Source organism: Ctenopharyngodon idella, chromosome 10 (assembly GCF_019924925.1).
Source record: "Ctenopharyngodon idella isolate HZGC_01 chromosome 10, HZGC01, whole genome shotgun sequence".
NCBI lineage: Eukaryota > Metazoa > Chordata > Actinopteri > Cypriniformes > Xenocyprididae > Ctenopharyngodon > Ctenopharyngodon idella.
Window position 1 is genome coordinate 8,633,228 of NC_067229.1, and position 17,223 is coordinate 8,650,450.

A 17,223-nucleotide genomic window follows, 5' to 3' on the forward strand; every position below is an offset into this window, starting at 1 on the left:
TGAAGCCATCATCCTTGATACCAAGACCTTCTGATTGGTTTTTTGAAAAAAAAAAAACAACAACAAAAAAAACCCCCAACATTGATAAAGACAATTTACTCAGGTACACTATTTTAGGGTGCCCTTATTACAGTGTAATTATAAATTTAAGTACTGAGTAATATTAATTAACAACATGACAACATGTACTTACTCAAAAGTAATGCGTTACAATATTGTGTTACTCTGTAGAAAAGGTAACTAATTGCATTACTTAATTACATTTTATGGAATGTAGTGGTACATCACTTTTTCTCACCTGGGCTGGGCTGTGAGTCAAATAGGAAAACAAAGTAACTTGGGTTTGAAAAAGTAACTCAGATATTTTGTTGTAAATTTAAAAGTAATGTTTTACTTTACTAGTTACTTTAAAAAAATTAATCTGATTACATAACTTCTAATGCGTTACCCCAAACACTGATTACTATAGGGTTAGGGTTTGGTTTAGGATTAGTTGCTTGTAATTAAGTATAATTTACTGTTATTACTATGTAACGTGTAACACTGTAAAATGAAGTGTTACCATTTACTCTGTTACTCAATATCTTGGACATGATCATTTAATATTTAAACAAGAAAAGATGCCTTTTCTAAAGTATTGTGCATATGAACATTTATCAAAGTACCAGGTAAATTACAGATTTCATATCTGGTTTGGAATTGAGTTTCATTTCTTATAAAAAGAAGAAGTGAAGCCATCATCCTAGAAACCAAGCACTTCTGATTTAATTGGTTTTTGAGGTCAAAAAGCACCTTGTGCAAAACTCTCTCTTTTAACAGCCCAAAAACATGTCACCATGTTTCTAGGTGGCATTTTAGCATGATGTAATATCTAAGCCAACAATGAAACCCAAACAAGAAAAACACACACACACACACACACACATAAAGGGCCTCTTTTAGTTTGCAAATACAAAATGTTCTTTTATTATCTTTCATTCCCTCACCCCAGGTCCTTTCCCAGTGAGCAACTGCCTACTAGGCAACTCACGTAGGAACTTGTCTGCCTTCCCTGTTAATTGGTGGATGATAGTCATAATGAGATGTGATTCGCATCATAAAATAAAAGCATTTCCACAAAGACAAAACCTCAGTGCATTCTTAGAACTCCAGTCTTGCACATACACATCACTCCTTACGCACTTCACATATCTGAAGCACAATATTGAGAGACTTTATCTTCAAACTATGTGGTTGCAAATGTTCTAAATGCCTTTGAGGAAACATGCCAAAGCACTGATATAAAAACCAACACAAATGTGTAATTTGAAGTGATTCTCTAATGTAAAACATGGGCAGACAATCCAGACGACACATAAATAATATCATAAAAGATATTTCCTCTAGTTTACAACATTTAATGGGGATAATTTTACAGATGGAGCATCAAGATGCATCAAACATCTTTTGTGCTTGCCATTTGACCCTCTTTTTTGCTCTTAATTGCATTGTAATGCACTTTGGCAGATATGATTCAGAATTTAGCCGTTTGCTAATGCAAGTCTTACCGGTTTCTAATGAAATTGGCACTAAGCTCTTGCTTCCTGTGTAGTACATGAACCATGTACATGGAGTGGTAAACATGTTCACACAATCTTTCCCTGATTAAGTGGCAAATCCATTGCAGTTTTCAGTAGATTCAACGCTGAATCATTCGCAGTGATCAGGTAATGAGAACGATGGTGTCGTCTTTGGGAACCCTGCAAAAAGAGTACAAATTAAGCATAATGTGAGTTGCCATTCCATATATTTACAGGTAGGTGTTCATGAACAGTCTTTGAAACAGTTATTGTTGTCTTTGAACCAACTTAAAGTATAGTTTTTAGTGGTTTTTCAGTGCAGATTTTGGCTGCACAGCCCTCAACCTTTATATAAATGTGTTTGGTTGCAGTTTTCAAAGGAAGTGAAAGTAAAGATTCCTAAAGAAACTTAAAGCGAAATTTGCACATTAGTTTCATGTCATATTAGGTAAATTCTTTAGGTAAAGTCCCTGTAGGACTTCAAAAAGTTGGTTTGTTAATACTTTTATTCAGCAAAAACACATTAAATTGATCAAAAGTGACAGTACAAAAGATTTCCATTTCAAATAAATGCTGTTTTTTTTTTTACTTTCTATTCATCAAAGAATCCTGAAAAATATGTATCATGGTTTCTGCAAAAATGTTAAGCAGCACAACCGTTTTAAACATTGATAATGATAAGAAATGTTTCATGAGCACCAAATCAGCATATCAGAATGATTTCTGAAGGATCATGTGACACTGAAGACTGGAGTAATGATGCTGAAAATTCAGCTTTACCATCACAGGAATAAATTACATTTTAAAACATATTTACATATTTTACTGTATTTTTGATCAATCATATAAACGCAGCCTTGGTGAGTGTGTGTGTGTGTGTATGTATATTATATATATATATATACACAGTGGGTACGGAAAGAATTCAGACCCCCTTAAATTTTTCACTCTTTGTTATATTGCAGCCATTTGCTAAAATCATTTGAGTTCATTTTTTTCCCTCATTAATGTACACACAGCACCCCATATTGACAGAAAAACACAGAATTGTTGACATTTTTGCAGATTTATTAAAAAAGAAAAACTGAAATATCACATGGTCCTAAGTATTCAGACCCTTTGCTGTGACACTCATATATTTAACTCAGGTGCTGTCCATTTCTTCTGATCATCCTTGAGATGGTTCTACACCTTCATTTGAGTCCAGCTGTGTTTGATTATACTGATTGGACTTGATTAGGAAAGCCACACACCTGTCTATATAAGACCTTACAGCTCACAGTGCATGTCAGAGCAAATGAGAATCATGAGGTCAAAGGAACTGCCTGAAGAGCTCAGAGACAGAATTGTGGCAAGGCACAGATCTGGCCAAGGTTACAAAAAAATTTCTGCTGCACTTAAGGTTCCTAAGAGCACAGTGGCCTCCAGAATCTTTAAATGGAAGATGTTTGGGACGACCAGAACCTTTCCTAGAGCTGGCCGTCCGGCCAAACTGAGCTATCGGGGGAGAAGAGCCTTGGTGAGAGAGGTAAAGAAGAAAACAAAGATCACTGTGGCTGAGCTCCAGAGATACAGTTGGGAGATGGGAGAAAGTTGTAGAAAGTCAACCATCACTGCAGCCCTCCACCATTCGGGGCTTTATGGCAGAGTGGCCCGACGGAAGCCTCTCCTCAGTGCAAGACACATGAAAGCCCGCATGGAGTTTGCTAAAGATGGTGAGAAATAAGATTCTCTGGTCTGATGAGACCAAGATAGAACTTTTTGGCCTTAATTCTAAGCGGTATGTGTGGAGCAAACCAGGCACTGCTCATCACCTGTCCAATACAGTCCCAACAGTGAAGCATGGTGGTGGCAGCATCATGCTGTGGGGGTGTTTTTCAGCTGCAGGGACAGGACGTTGCAATCGAGGGAAAGATGAATGCGGCCAAGTACAGGGATATCCTGGACGAAAACCTTCTCCAGAGTGCTCAGGACCTCAGACTGGGCCAAAGGTTTACCTTCCAACAAGACAATGACCCTAAGCACACAGCTAAAATAACGAAGGAGTGGCTTCACAACAACTCCGTGACTGTTCTTGAATGGCCCAGCCAGAGCCCTGACTTAAACCCAATTGAGCATCTCTGGAGAGACCTAAAAATGGCTGTCCACCAACGTTTACCATCCAACCTGACAGAACTGGAGAGGATCTGCAAGGAGGAATGGCAGAGGATCCCCAAATCCAGGTGTGAAAAACTTGTTGCATCTTTCCCAAAAAGACTCATGGCTGTATTAGATCAAAAGGGTGCTTCTACTAAATACTGAGCAAAGGGTCTGAATACTTAGGACCATGTGATATTTCAGTTTTTCTTTTTTAATAAATCTGCAAAAATGTCAACAATTCTGTGTTTTTCTGTCAATATGGGATGCTGTGTGTACATTAATGAGGAAAAAACTTAAATGATTTTAGCAAATGGCTGCAATATAACAAAGAGTAAAAAATTTAAGGGGGTCTGAATACTTTCCGTACCCACTGTATTATATATATATATATAAGCAATAAGGTAGGAGAGGCTGTGCTGTGTACTCCGCTTCGCGTCGTGCCTAACAACGCCCTTCAGCCGTGACTTATTCACGATACAGCACAGCCTCTCGTACCTTATTGCTTTTATAAAACGGTTACCACACAATACAAATATTAAAGCTAGAAATATGTATCAATGCAACTTTCATGAAGTAAACTTTCACTAAAACCTTCCTTCCGCAAAAAAAATAGTCCCTGGCTGTGAACAGCAACAGAAGTTACATTATTACGCCATTAGATGGCGGCAAAGACTGTCTTTATGAGTGTCAGTCAGTAGCGAAGACTTTTATATTGAAATGACTGAATTGTTGCGAACACGGAAGAAGACGCAACTGACAAATGCTTTGACTAGCGCTGTCAGTTATGGGAAAACCCCTTAACTGTTAAAAGGACAGGATAATACATCGGACATTTAAACAGATTTTTTATTATGAACATAGGACTGACCTGAAGGAAAATGCTAAATCTGAATGCAGGTAATAAATTCGCTCAATCGATCTTTTTCTCACAATACTCTTCTACATAATACAGTAAGCTTCAATGAACAATATCAATTGAGAACACACAGTTTACGTTGGTAAGAGTGGTTGCTAAGGGTGTTGCTAAGAGTGGTTGCTAAGGAACCGGTGGGTGAAGCAGTCATAGCCGTGTTTTATCATGAATAAAACACAGCTTTGACCCTTTTCACGGACTTTGATGACGCGTTTTAACGGTCATCAATATCGTAAATCCTGCAAAGCTTTTATATTTTCATTTTTTAAAAATATATGTATACATTTATAATAATATACTTAGTATTATATTACCTTTGCATCAAATTACAAAAACCTAGTTAATGCTGCTGTGAGGGTGTTTCTAATACAGCAGCTATGGGAGTGACAGTAAAAATGACATCTTCTCTCTTCTGACTGCCGTTATCAATCGCTCTCTATTTTTTTCCTATTTATGAAAGTTGTGAAAACAGTTTTTCTATTGCTATTTGAGCAAATGGAAACACAAAAAATATACTTAAAGGCCCACTGAAGAGTGTTGGTATGCGCAGCATTATTCAATGTGTTGATGTAATTTCAACTGAAACAGAAAGACAATCATTTGAACAGCCCCGCCCCTTTTTTTTAAATAGCCAATAGCGTTTCGTTTATGTTACAGCTTGCCAGAGCCATTAGACTCTGTAAAACCTCTGTTTCCTTCAAATCTCTAACCGTTTCTCCTCATAATGACCTTTATATCGCTTATAAAAGCATTCGGTGCAGAATTCAAATAGGTCCGATACCTTTTGTGGTCTGTGCCGACTCGTGGATATGATCCGCTCTGTGCTCTCGTGTCTCTGGGTCAGAGCAGCCTGCTCGCGTTGCGGCGGTTCATGTGACACAAACGTGAAAACGGACTTCATCAAAGGAAAGCATATTTACATTGTCTGAATCGATCCCTATTCTCTATATAGTGCACTATGTGCCATTCACCATGTAGAAACTAGTAAATGTGTGAGCAAATGACCGATTTCAGCTGAGGCTTCAGCGTCTGTAAGAGTGTAGGAGGGGGCGGGACTTCAGTTTCTAGAGAGCATTTGATTGGACAGAAGATTTGATGAGAAACTGAAGTGCGATGTGATGTCATGAAAATCCGTGATCCATTTTAGCGGAAGTGAGAGACTGTAAGTTTTGAATGCTTATATCTCCTAAATGTGAATTTTGTCATTGTTTTAGAACACACCAACTTATGCATAACCTTAAGGCTAACATATTCATACTAAAAGCTAAAAAACTTAAATTTTGATTTCAGAGGGACTCTCATTCACCGCTATAGAATATTACCCAACTATGACGACTTCCGCTTCTGAGAAACCCGGAAATGTGAAAAGGGTCTATTGACCAATCAGAATCAAGGACAGGAACTAACCGTTTTAAATATATATATATATATATATATATATTATACATACATATACATTATATTTATATAATCTATATATATATATATATATATATATATATATATATATATATATATATATATATATACACACACACACACACAGCCAACTGAGAATAACAAGTAACAAGTTTCCCTTTTTCCGAAATAAAAAGATATGGAAATATAATTCCAGTCCATTTGTAGAGCAGGAACACAAGTTGATTTAATCTGAAGAGATCATACAAAACTCAATTCAATCCTAGTGTACTGTAATGTCCATGTTAAAATCCACTCACTGCAACTAAAGTGGCTTTTAATCTGATACTTAGACTAGCATCAAATTATAGCCGGGCTTCCCCTTGCATCTGACACTCAAGCAAACAATGAGTGCTCCGTGTGGAGTTCAGTTTCACGTTTTCTCGCATTGCAACCCAAAACAGCTAGAGACTTACAGGACAAAAAGCTCTGGCAAAATTCACCAGAGGAAAAGAAGCGCAGAACAATAATGGGCATTATGGAGAGAATCTAAACTCTCATTTGTTTATCATTTCTGCAAAGCAAGGGGAAGCTGTCTCGATTTTTTTTTTTTTTTCTACAGAGAACATTTCTCTGTAATCAGCAGTTTGCTGGGTGTGTCCGTCTTTCTCTCCCACCACTAATTCCATTTCTCATGCCATAGTGGGCTGACCTCAGCTCTGGAGGAAACACTGCTGCCCTGCAGCTGATGTCTGGGATTATATACTGTACCTTTTGCAGCAACACAGCATAACAGAAGGGTGGACGTTCTCGACTTCACCACACTCCTGCCCCTGGAGGGGGAAGCCTTCCTTCTGCTCCATCAGAAACCTCTGGAGCTCTGTCATGGGGAAGCCTGTCGTTTGGTAACCCTAGGCAAAATGGAGAAGCTGATATGAAGCACTACACACAAGTATAGCATGGCTTTGTTTGTTGAATTTTGAATTTTACTGTGTGTAATGCAGTATGGAGAAATGTGTAAATAATCATATATATATATATATATTTTTTTTTTTTTTTTTTTTTTTTTTTTTCCCTCAATTTAAGGAAAGTTTATCAAGAAATGTAAATGCCACTATTTACTCACTCTGATGTTGTTCTGACTCTTTATTTATTTATTTTTATTTTTTGGTGAAACACTAAACTAGGTGGTATAAAAGCAAAACAAAAGCAAAGCAAAACAAAAAGCAAAGCACAAAAAAACAAAACAAAATAAAACAAAAGCAACGCAAAACAAAAAGCAAAGCAACACAAAACCAAACAAAACAAAAACAAACAAAACCAAACATTAAAAAAAGCCTAAAGAAAACAAATTTTCTGTCCTTATATGGAGAAGCTAGGACGTTTTGTCTAAGATCTGTTTTTTCTTTTTCTTCTGACTAAATGATGACAGTTTATTGTTGTAGTTGTATTTAAAGTTCACTTTTTCCTTTTGGAAGTTTCATTGTGAATATGTATGCGAATTGGTACGCATGTTCAATTTATTTGGTATAATCATCATTATTGGTCTCTTTGAGATATTTTTTAATAAATTTGTATGGTGGAAAGGGGCTAGGAAATAATAGGATGAAGAGCGGGGAACAAGATTAGGAAATGTTGCAAGCTTGATTCAAAAATTTACAATGTGTTGGAGCATGTGAGCTAAAGACTAAGCCATGCAAAATCTCAGAAACTAGTCACACAGTATCTATCAAAACCTTTCATGAAGTTGATGGTACCTTGATGGTCTCGTAAGCGTCCGTGATAAGGGCGATGAAGAGACTGAGCACCATGTAGATGAAGAGGGAGATGAACGAGTAGAGATAGGCTCGGCTGAACAGCCAGACCATTGTGTTCTTTTGCTCAAAGTCCGCAAACGTAGGGAACATGTCGTCCCCGTTGACTAGGGAGAAGAGACACTCTGCCACACGACTCAGACCTTCAAACTGACCCACATATGAAGAGATGGGAGATGCAAGGGAGAAGACATTTGGAGGAAGTGTGCATGAGATCAGTGCGAAATACTGACGGGTGGCAGTAGAAAAAAAAATACATCAATTAATTTATTCATTAAAAATATGTTATAGATTTTTATATATATATATATATATATATATATATATATATATATATATATATATATATATATATATATATATACACACACACACATACATACACACACACACACACAACTTTATTTATTATATTATATATTATAATTTATTATATATTAAAAATAATGAATTTTAAATATTAAAAATATTTTAATTGTAACTGTTTATAACTACTATTATATTATATTATATTATATTATATTATATTATATTATATAAGTTGGCATATACTGCCATATACTGATCATAAGACTACACATTTCAAATCACATTTTATTAATTAACAATTTTATAATTTTAAACAATTTATATTATTTTATAAAAAAAATATACATAATATATAAATTACACACATAATTTAAACTGTTTTTATCTATTATATTATATTATAATTAATAAAAAAGATGGCTCTATATAAATAATAACATTTACTGCCATCTACTGTTCACAAGAAAGACCACAAATCTCAAATCAAGGAAACGATTTAATTGAATTATTCATTAATTAAAATGTTAATTATATATATATATATATATATATATATAAATAAAAGGAACATAAGGAATATATAAACTGTTCATCACTTCTATTATATTAATTTATTTATTAAATATATAATATTTAGTATTATATATTTAATATTTAATACATTTATATATTATTTATTAAATAAATGGCTCTTTAAACATCTAAGCCAATATGTACTGCCATCTACTGTTCATAAGTAAGACTACAAATCTCAAATCATTGCACAGTACATCCATATTTCACCAGTATACAAACAATTACAGGATGAGTATTTTAATCTATTTATTTAATTTATTAATTTATTGACTTTTCGTTGCTACCTTCTCATGGTATGGTCCTAGAACAATCCATCCACAGAAGGTGTAGCCTAGATATATCATTCCTGCACAGCAGCAGAAGCGCAAGACCTTTGGTAAGGCTGCTCGCATAGTGAGGATAAGCACCTGTGTTGTAATGTAAAAAAAAAAAAATAGGGCCTTAATAAATTATTGGTCTTAAGCAATCAGCACTGTTATATAACTTGTGATCAATAAAACACATGCACTTACCCTTGGCAACCTTGCTATTACATTTACGTTGGAGCTCTTAATGTGATTTTTTGCAGTTTGACTTACATTGTATTTTTCGAAGTATCCCAGATACCTTATGACGCCCACCCAGACCATTAGAGTAGATGTTCCCAGGAAGATGCTGCAGACATCATAGTTGGTCAAACTCTGGAAGGGAAAATGAAAGTGGATGACTTTATTAGCATTGTAAACATTAGCACAAAACTTGCTCTTCCATGCAAGTACAAAGTAAACATTACATAAAAATAGTTTAATTGCCCTGCCTTACATCACCCTACAGCACAGACACAAAGTCCATAGACTACTAAGTGTGTGTCTCTCAAGAACTCAGAACTGCAAAATTAATTTGTGTATTTTTCCAACTAACTAAGAAACACAAATCAAATTACTTTGATTATGAAAATAATCCACCCCTCCCCCCAAATTTAAATTACCTTACATTATAAATAATTTAAAATAAATAAAACCAACAAAATAAAAATATTTCACACCCAAAATCAAATGATTATTATGAAAATTAAACATTTCCCATCCAAATGTGCTTTGCAAAAAATAATTTTAAATAGTTTAAATTAAACAAACAAATAAAATAAATAAATAAATAAAAATACTAATATTTCACACCCAAAAATCAAATGATTATTATGAAAATTAAGCACATTTCCTCTCAAAATGTACTTTGCAAAAAATCATTTTAAATAGGCCAGTTTAAAATAAATAAACAAAAATAAATAAATGAAAATACTAATATTTTAGCCCAAAAAATCTAATTATTTTCATGACAAATAAGCATCTCCTCTCCAAAAGTTTTTTCCAAAAGAAATAATTACAATAATAAATATACTAATATTTCACACCCAAAATCAAACGATTTTTATGAAAATTAAGCACATTTCCCCTCCAAATGTACTTTTCAAAAATCATTTTAAATAAATAAAATAAAACTAATATAAAACATAACATTTTAAAATGTTTGCAAAGGGTTTTTTTTTTCCAGCTAACAAAACTCAAATCAAATTATTTTCATGAAAATTAAGCACATTTTCCTTCCAAATTTAAATTACCTTTCCAAAACAATCTAAATAAATACACCATTTAAAATGAACGAATGAAAATATAAATGGCCAAAAATGTAAATAAATAAATTGAAAATACTAATATTTCACCCCAAAAACAATTTCCCCTCCAAATTTAAATGGCTTTACAAAAAAAATATTTAAAATAAATAAATAATTTAAATGTATAAAGTGTTTAATATAAGCCTTTAATATAGTATTTTGATTTAAATAAAATTAAGTACTGTATTACAAGTAATGACAACCCTCATTATAATGAGAATTACAGAAAAAAAAAAAAAAGTTTCTTGGAGGGTAAATGCAACCAAAGACAAACTAATAATATCTGTTACAATCAGCATTTTTTTAAGGAACTGAGGAACTTTTTGAGGGACACCAATTTTCTGCAACATTTCAGATTATGTGGTGATCTAATGCATCAGAAAAAAATAAAATAAAAAAAGTTTTCTTAAAACAAAAAGCACCTTAGCCTGTATTTCCATTTTTAGTATGGATCCAATGATGGCCAAAACATCACTGATGATAACCAAGATGTACCAGCCGTTTAAGAACTCCCTCTGGTCATCTTCACACACTTTATGATTATAATTCTCAAGACAGAAGCTAGAAAACCGCTGCAGAAAGAGGAAGTGACACATGAAGGAAACACTGACGGGGCACAAAAATATCAGAATGGCATGAGTTCACTTTGAGTCACTATGACAGAACATCAAAAATAACTATAAAAATGTTGATGTATCGGTATTCAGTAATATACAGATTTACAGGCAGGTTTACCTGAAGTAACTTCACAGCAAGTATAATGGAACGTGTGCAGAGCACTGCAGAGATCAGACAGACTACAATAACAAAGCCATCAAAGATCAGGAGGTAGTGTGTGTTCTTCTGAGCTGCAAAAGACAATAGCAAACCATCTGAAGTCCACATACCTGTCATAACCTTAAAGACTTGTTACAATTAATCATTGACCATAAGCATTCAATGTAGTTGATGATTTTTCACATACCAGTTCCTGAAATCTTCCAGTTTTTGCAAACACTACTAACATCATCAAAATCGAGAGTCAATTTCACCTTCCCACTATGGCAACTGTTATCAAAGACAATCTGCAAAGAATCCAAATGGATTTATTCAGTAATACAATCTAAAATGGATAATATTTTTTAAAGATGACCTATTACGCCCTTTTACGAAGTCTTGATTTTGTTTTTGTGGTCTACTAGAATAGGTTTTCATCCTTTAATGTTCATGTTTCCACATGTTTGATATTGTTGCAGCACCTCTTTTCCCAGTCTGTAACGCTCTCTTTAGTTCCGGTCTCTATGAATCCCCTCCTTCTAAAAAAGCGCAATGTGCTCTGATTGGCCGGCTGCAACAGTGTGTTGTGATTGGTCAAACAGCAACATTAGACACTAAAGAAAGATGAAAATGTAAAAAAGCATAATAGGTCCTTTTTATGATCCCAAAATGGACCTTACCTTCACAAAAAATGTGTAACAGTCAGGCAGCTCATGCGAACGAACAGTTTGCAAATTGATTCCTTTAAGCGCAAAAGTGATCTCAATATCAACAAGCCTGTATTTCAAACAAAACCATGAGCCATTGAAACATAACGTGATGATAATTTAGAGTATTGTTTAAATGTTTTGATTATATAATTTAGGTTTACCAACCTATAAAAGTCCAACTCAAAAAATGAAGCGTTGTTCATTCTACATGTTGTAGAAGACTCTGGATCAAGAGCCAAGCAAACTGGAAAAGACAAACATGCACAGTTTAGGTGCAAAAATGTGATTTATAGCTTACCTTATTTATTTTTCTGTAAAATGTGCAACCTGTTTCAAGCTGGGCGTCAATATCATAGGATTCCTCAGGTGGTTCCACGCTGCCTCTCGTGTAGCTCTTCTTACAGATAATCATGGGCAGAAACGTATCATTTTCCTCAGCATAACTAACGGGTCCTACAGACAGGTTTCTTAACTGGGAATACTGTTGAAGACAGATAAAAGTTATATTGAGTAAATTTTATCTTTAGATTATTACATCCAAACCACTAGGTGTCAGTATAATACTGCACTCACACCATGTCGTAATTGACCGTTCGCAAAGACCTGCCCCCTTTAGTTACTGTTGCTACATCCGACAATCCATGCCGCACTCACGCCACACATCATGTTCTCACGCAGTGAAAAATTCATTGCAGAGCAAAGAGGACACTGACAACGAGTCGACAGACAAGACAGGACAGGTTACTTTTGATATGAAACAAAGTCTTCAAATTTTTTTAAGAAAATTTAATCAATAAATACCATGTTGTGGCTCTTTAATGTGTCGTGACAGATCGCTGCAGTCAAGCGGCTTGTGAATCGATCATTTCTTCCTACTAGTTCATTCATAGCATCAAATAAACATGAATGAACATCAGAAGGAATGTTGTTTTAACCGCGAAAAGATGTCAGTACACACCATTTTTCAAGTTCAAGTCCACCGACGTTAATCTACTAACTCCCCTGACTGCTTTGTCGGACAAAATGGCGGATTCAGCGTTATGATTGGTTAGATTGCCTGTCAATCAAACTCCCAGCGAAGGGTCAATTACCATAACAACACGTGAAGTTCTACTCAGAGCGGTTCATGTCAAAGCCACTTAAAGGCAAGCCTGCAACCTTAGCTGATAAAAAGCGTAACGCCTGTTAACGCTAACAGGGAAGGAGACAAGATGCCATTTTTTTGAATGGATGTCAATGGAGGAGAGGCTTAACTACGCTGAATAAATCGTTTTTCTGAGGCAATAGCTTATCATCTAATGAATCGACAGCCTGTTCGCTAATCTTCAACATGTTTGCTCTTAAACTTTCATTTTGGATTGATCTATTATAAGAGATAAGATCTGTTATAAGAGAAGTCGCGGAAAATTGCAAGACAGGTATGATTCAGTTTACGACACTTATCATTCATTTCTATGGTATCCACAAACAGTGACTGACTGTCGCACAACTCTGAACGAAATTCAATAACGTCAAGGCTGTAATGTGATTGGTTATCAAGGAACATGTGATCCAAGTCCAAGCCGTTACGCTTTCTCCAATGATAGAATCCCAGACCCTCGTATCTCCCAATAATATAACCATCTCTGGTTCACGTCCTCGGAATTATGCATTTCTATGGCAACACTATCAACACCAAAATTAATCTGTAGGCCTACCCTGTGGCACAGCGGTCACATGGTACAAGTCAGAGCACTCAGAAAATTCAGAGTTTACAAGTTGTAATTACGAGTTTTACAAAGACATGAATGCTTTTTACAAGTCAGAATTTGGTAATTACGGCAATTCCAACATTACGTAAATGCACCTTAAAGGGATAGTTCGCCCAAAAATGAAAACTCTGTCATCAACTGTTTGGTTACCGACATCCTTCAAAATATCTTCTTTTGTGTTCAGCAGAAGACCAACTTGTGGGTGAGTAAATGATTTTTGGGTGAACTATTAAACCCTTTAAGACAAAGAAAACTGACCAGCGCAACAAACACAATGGCATTTAACAATGCGAATAAAATGATGGAAAGAAAAAACAAACATGGAGAAAAAAAAGCAAGATGGATGAAAAGCAAATACAAACCTGATCTACGACATAGTATAAACTATCATAAACATTCTGTTTGGTGTAGACAGCAATACTGTAGTCATCCTCATCCACACCACTGTAGCCCCTAAGAAACAAATTCTTAAAGGCCATCAGGTTCTCCTCCTTGTAGGACACCACAAGCTGGTTATTCAGTCCAAACAGTATGAGCTTTGAAATAAACAGAGGAGGAGATGTTTTCACTCTGGCTGGTGGAACATTATGGGCTTCTTTTAGGAAATTATTTTAAGACAACTTATTATGTTTAGTCACATAATGACAAATCCTTCAAAGGTTCAGAGAATGTTTGCATTGAAAGCTGAAGTGTGTAATTTCTGCACCCCTAGCTTCACCAAATAGAATTGCAAAAATAGTGACTGTTTTCGAACAGGTTCCTGACCACTCCCCCTGCCCTCCATTAGTCGAACAAAGAGACAGCCACGCCCCCAATTGGTACAATTGGTTGAGCCACTGTTGCTGTGCTAGACTGGGGTCCCAAAAGCATAGTAAGCCAACTATGGTCACAAGTTCATTGATCTCTGTTGTTAACAATGGAAGTTGTGACTATAGTTGGTTTTGGGAAACGCACCCCTGGTTGGGATTCGCAAACAAACAGAAATGTGTTTTGATTTGAATTAGATTTGTCTCAGCATATCAAGCTGGGATACAAAAGTATTAAAAAAAAAAAAAACCACACAATTACACATTTCAGCTTTAAGCAAGCAAGTAATTACCCTATAAATACCTGGAGTGTAATCATGAATATTTTTAAAATTTGCACTGCTAGTTTCCATGGTAACTGTCGCCGTGTTCTGTACTTCTCACAAGGGCTCATGAAGTAAAACCTCAGGTCATCTCTCAGTATCTCCTCTGTCATGGGATCGGTGGACAGGGATGTAGAGACGCTATATTAAAATATACAATATATATCTGATTGAAGCTAAATTCTGCAGAAAACATTTTTTAATTTTATGAAATAGATAAGTAGGTTAAGGAAAAGCAGCTAACAAGTTAATTTTTTTAATCATGGTTATTTAGTAGTTTTAATCACTTCAATATTATTCTAAAATGTAAAATAGTAAAAATAAAAAATGAGATGTGTCCAAACATGTATACTGTTACATAATGATACATTCAATAAATATGATAAATATTATATAATAATAATATTCAGAAGTTAAATTATATACACTTCTTATTCAGATGTGTGGATAACATTGCATATCCCCATGCATATACAGTTTGATAAGTGTGATTTGTGATGTTACAAAAAAAAAAAAAAAAATTGAGCACAAAGAGATGATAAATCAGCTTTGTGACACATTACACATGTGACAGAGTTCTCTTTAGGATGAGGAAGATGAAAGGGGCCAATGTACAAAAACGGAAAGGGGGGGAGGAATTGCTCAATATACGTTTCTTAAATTTTAACTGTGCCTTTATAAATAATTGCAAAAGCTACCCTTTAAAACACTACCAAAGCAAGGGTTTAAGTCCAAGGCTCTGTTTGTCTGCTCAACAGCACTGACAGTGTAGTGACTGACATAGCCTAGTGTACTGACTTAAAGAGTTAAACACAAGAAAGTTCACTTTTAAATTATTTCTTTGCAAAAACACAGTCAGAACATTCAAATTCTGCGGTGCCATGTATTTTAATAGACCTATATTAAAACAAAGCGACTTTTTAATTTAAAGCGTTTTTTTTTTTTTATGCAAAATAATTCTAGATAAGGATTTAAATAAAACCTTTTGTCAAACTTACCTTGACATGTCAACCCTGACGCCTTGGCAGTACCTATCAGACATTTCCATGCCACCTGTTATCAAAACGCGTTTCCCAACCACAAGCGATCCTTGATCACTAAATTACTAAATAACCTCGACGTTTGACGTCAGAGCTGTTACACGTTCAACACATGGTTCAACAGCGCCCATCGACCAATCAGGAGCGAGGAGGTTTCCCGATGGGCGTGACCTCATTGTACCAAATAGAACGTTCTTTCAGTTGCTCACTGACTTGTGAAACGTCACAAAGCTTCGATTGAGAACCTTCGGAGTCTCAATTTAAAACACAAACAGACCATACGCTTCGGCAAATTTTAGGTGAACAAGGTAAGGTAAAAATATGTCCTTTTTACCAATGTTTCCGAACTGGAGCATTATGTCTGAGGTCACCTTAAAGGTGCACTCAGTAAAAAAAAAAAGTTATTTTTTTCACAAACAAACGAACCACTTTTGAGAAATATCACAGTCGATGAAGACTCTAGACTTACTAGTCTTCGAGAAAAAATTTATTCTACACAGAGCGGGTCGCCCTCATATGGGTGCCACCATTTTGAGATTGCATGACCAGCTGTCATCCAATTCACATATTTAATAATAATAATAATAATAATGTTTACTTAATACAGTGCTTTCACAGTGCTCAGGGCACTTTAAAAAGCATAATCATAAAAGTACATGTAAACAAAACAAGCAAACCAAACCAAACAAAACAATATAACAATACATTACTGACACTACATAATAATGGAGCCTGAGTCAACATCATTAAATAAGTATAAAGTGTTCATTCTCTGCTGGAGGTGATGAAAGAAATCGTAACAGCTGAAACCACCTACAACGAGCAAAAACTCATTGAGATTTAATGTTCATCATCCAAGAATGTTCATTATGAATGTGTGAGATGGAGAACAACAGTAAAAAAACAAAACAAAATAAAAGTTTTAGTGTGAAACAGCAGCAGATAGCGAACATTTCATACATTCGGGGCAGTAGATGTCAGTATAATGTCCAAATCCAGTGATACAATTGGCACAAATAAGGGACATATTTATTATAATAAAAAAAAAAAAAACTACACTGTTTAAATCCATTGTCCCAAAATTTAATTAAAAAAATTAAGAAAAAAAAAGGACAAAAAACAACTTTGTTGATACAAAAACAGTTATGAGAATTTTATAGCCCTGATTCTTGGACTGGTTTCCTAAAGCTTGAATAAACTTCCTCTCCAGCTGCAACATCTGCTGATGCCCCCTGCACAAACAAAACCAACAATATCTGGTCAAAATTATGCATGAACAATATAAACATTACATATATAGTGAACTGTATGAGTGTTTAGTAATGAGATATGGCATATTACGTATATGATACGTTGTGTATCCTATGTAATCGCTTCAGGTTTGATGGGATATACAAGCACAATGTAATATTGTACATGCACTATTGACCATACATAGAAACACACAAATACAACACAATCACAGGCCATTCAATATA

The 17,223-nt window shown here is 34.9% G+C and overlaps 2 protein-coding genes across 8 annotated transcripts in view; both read right to left on the reverse strand.

Moving 5' to 3' along the window:
• Positions 1-936: 936 nt before the first annotated feature.
• Positions 937-15,867, reverse strand: mcoln2 (mucolipin TRP cation channel 2). Of its 2 annotated transcripts, XR_007932106.1 has the most exons (15): positions 15,704-15,867; positions 14,687-14,846; positions 13,939-14,112; positions 12,153-12,306; positions 11,991-12,069; positions 11,796-11,892; positions 11,324-11,423; positions 11,095-11,207; positions 10,782-10,931; positions 9,287-9,388; positions 8,993-9,115; positions 7,767-7,973; positions 6,781-6,920; positions 1,548-1,739; positions 937-1,051 (listed from the first exon to the last, which is right to left on the reverse strand). XR_007932106.1 is itself a non-coding variant. In XM_051908445.1 (14 exons), the coding sequence occupies exons 1-14, from the start codon at positions 15,751-15,753 to the stop codon at positions 1,703-1,705; spliced, it is 1,686 nt and encodes a 561-aa protein (XP_051764405.1). In that variant the 5' UTR covers positions 15,754-15,867; the 3' UTR covers positions 937-1,702. The 2 variants fall into 2 exon arrangements, 1 of the variants encoding a protein (XP_051764405.1); XM_051908445.1 differs by having other exon boundaries at positions 937-1,739.
• A 621-nt stretch (positions 15,868-16,488) lies between these two features.
• clcc1 (chloride channel CLIC-like 1) overlaps positions 16,489-17,223 on the reverse strand; it is a 45,054-nt gene continuing 44,319 nt past the window's right edge. For all 6 annotated transcript variants that reach the window (XM_051908439.1, XM_051908440.1, XM_051908437.1 and 3 more), the window contains one exon: positions 16,489-16,977. In XM_051908439.1, the coding sequence (XP_051764399.1) occupies positions 16,900-16,977 (78 nt within the window). In that variant the 3' untranslated portion in view covers positions 16,489-16,899. The remainder of the gene's footprint in view (positions 16,978-17,223) is intronic.